Source organism: Sinocyclocheilus rhinocerous, unplaced genomic scaffold (genome assembly GCF_001515625.1).
Source record: "Sinocyclocheilus rhinocerous isolate Xijiao unplaced genomic scaffold, SAMN03320098_v1.1 scaffold896, whole genome shotgun sequence".
NCBI classification, from domain to species: domain Eukaryota; kingdom Metazoa; phylum Chordata; class Actinopteri; order Cypriniformes; family Cyprinidae; genus Sinocyclocheilus; species Sinocyclocheilus rhinocerous.
Genome location: NW_015648505.1, coordinates 722,389 through 724,606, shown reverse-complemented (window position 1 = coordinate 724,606; position 2,218 = coordinate 722,389). Strand labels below are relative to the sequence as shown.

General features: G+C 37.9%; 1 protein-coding gene across 5 annotated transcripts in view; it reads left to right on the top strand.

The window, feature by feature from the left end:
- The window catches only part of LOC107709754 (CAP-Gly domain-containing linker protein 2-like), a 47,499-nt gene that overhangs the window by 40,991 nt on the left and 4,290 nt on the right, over positions 1-2,218 (top strand). For all 5 annotated transcript variants that reach the window (XM_016514357.1, XM_016514360.1, XM_016514359.1 and 2 more), the window contains 2 exons: positions 1,058-1,141; positions 1,294-1,450. In XM_016514357.1, the coding sequence (XP_016369843.1) occupies positions 1,058-1,141; positions 1,294-1,450 (241 nt within the window). The remainder of the gene's footprint in view (positions 1-1,057; positions 1,142-1,293; positions 1,451-2,218) is intronic.

Sequence of the window (2,218 nt, the reverse complement as noted above, 5' to 3'; positions counted from 1 at the left end):
CTCACCTGCCTATAGCCTTAGTAATCCTGAAGACATTGATTAGCTTGTTCAGGTGTGTTTGATTAGGGTTGGAGCTGAACTCTGCAGGACTGCGGCTCTCTAGGACCGAACTTGCCTGCCCCTGGATTAGGTCAAGCGCACATTGCAATACCGAAGGATGTTGCCCTAATATATTAATTTTATGTTATTATTAATATTTTTATGCAATATTTTGTCTTTCTGTGTGTGTGTGCATATCAGGAGCCTGAATGAGCTTCGGGTGTTACTGCTGGAATCTCCGCGTCACTCTGCGGGAGTGGATCGGGACCTTGGCCGTGAAGTCCACAGAGCCGAGTGGAGGGTGAAGGAACAGAAACTACAGGACGACATCAAAACTCTGCGAGAGAAACTGTTGCTGCTGGTGAGATATATGAACAGAAACCTGCGACTACAGCCGTTGCTGCTGTTTTATGACACACATCTCATGTCATTGTTGACACATTTAAATTACATTTAAGTGAATTTTCCTTTACTAATCAAATTTTCCTCCCAGACACAAATATATGTATATACACGATTGTTGAAAAGTTTGGAGTCTGTTAAATTTTTGGATCACAAAGGCTGCAACGATTTAATCACAAGTACAGTAAAAACAGTAATATTAGGAAACATCATTACAATTTAAAATAGCTGGTTTCTATTTTAATGTGATAGATTTTCTATTATCACAGTTAAAAACAGTTTTTGGTGAAAACCATGATCTGTTGTTTAAGAACAGCATTTATATGAAAAATAAATCTTTTATAACATCTTAAATGTATTTACTGTCACTTTTGATCACTTCAATGCATAGTTACTGAATACATTGTTTTCCCCCCAAAAAATCTTAACAACCCAAACTTTTGAATAGTAGTAAAAGTAAATGAGTTGTCAGTGGTATGCTAAATCATGCAGGTATTAATGTTTAATTTGGTTTCTTTTAATCAAAAATTTAAAAGTAATTATACACTAGTTTTCAGACATTTCAGCATGTGAAAGTTCTCTATACCTGTGTTTATGACTTCAAACTTCCTATTAGAAACTCTGGAGAACCTCACAAAAAGGGAAAAAGAAGTATCCACACTAACAACCCAAGTAGATGCCCTGAAGACCCAAATAACTGGTAATTATCACATTTAAAGTGTTACATTTATGTCATTCTCATTATGTTTTTTGTGAAACAACTAAGAGAGCTATATATAACATACCATAGGATGATGCTAGTGATATTTTATTCTACTTCTAACAATAAATGCAACTGCATCTTGTGTGTAGCCTTGGAGGAAAAGGTTCGTTTGGGAGAGAAGGCGGCAGATGGACTCGTTGAGGAAAAGACGCGCTTGGAGGTGGAGCTGGAGTCCATGACCAAAAAATCCCATGATGCATCAGGCCAGCTTGTGATTATTAGCCAGGAGCTTCTGAAGAAAGAGAGGTAAAGAGCATACATGGAGGAGGAGAGGGCACTTTGTGATTTATTACAGGTTTGAGTGAGCTTTTAAGCGCTTGAGATGATAATGACAGCATATGGTCCACATGGAAATAATTGTCTCCGTTTTTAAAGCACATTTCAAGAAATGGTTTAATCATCTAACTTACACTTGAATATAGTGTGTACTTGAGCCTCTATTTTATTCCTGTCATGGAGAACCATCATCTGGATTGTATTGCTTCCCCAATACACTAGGATAAATGGTTAGCCATTACTGTTTGTAATCTACTCGAGAGCAATTTGAGTTAATGAAGACAGTTACGCTGATTAAAACTGTGGCCAAAACGTCATTTAGCCTTTTCAATCAATGCTACATGCTGACAGTGAATATCCTGTCAGGGGTTTGGGCTCTGCCCTTAAAGGGATAGTCCACCTAAAAATGAAAATCTTGTCATCATTTGCTCACCCTCAAGTCTTTGCTGATTAAAGAAACTCATACAGATTTGGAAAGACTTGAGGGCGAGTAAAATTCATTTTCGGCTGGACTATCCCTTTTTAAGAACTTTGCATTGAGAACTAAAAATTATATACAAAAGCTTATTACACCGAGTTGGTTGGCTTTGATTAGGTCAGGGGTAGGCAAGTTCGGTCCTAGAGAGCCGCAGTCCTGCAGAGTTCAGCTCCAACCCTAATCAAACACACCTGAACAAGCTAATCAATGTCTTCAGGATTACTAAGGCTATAGGCAGGTGAGTTTTTTTTTTCAGGGTT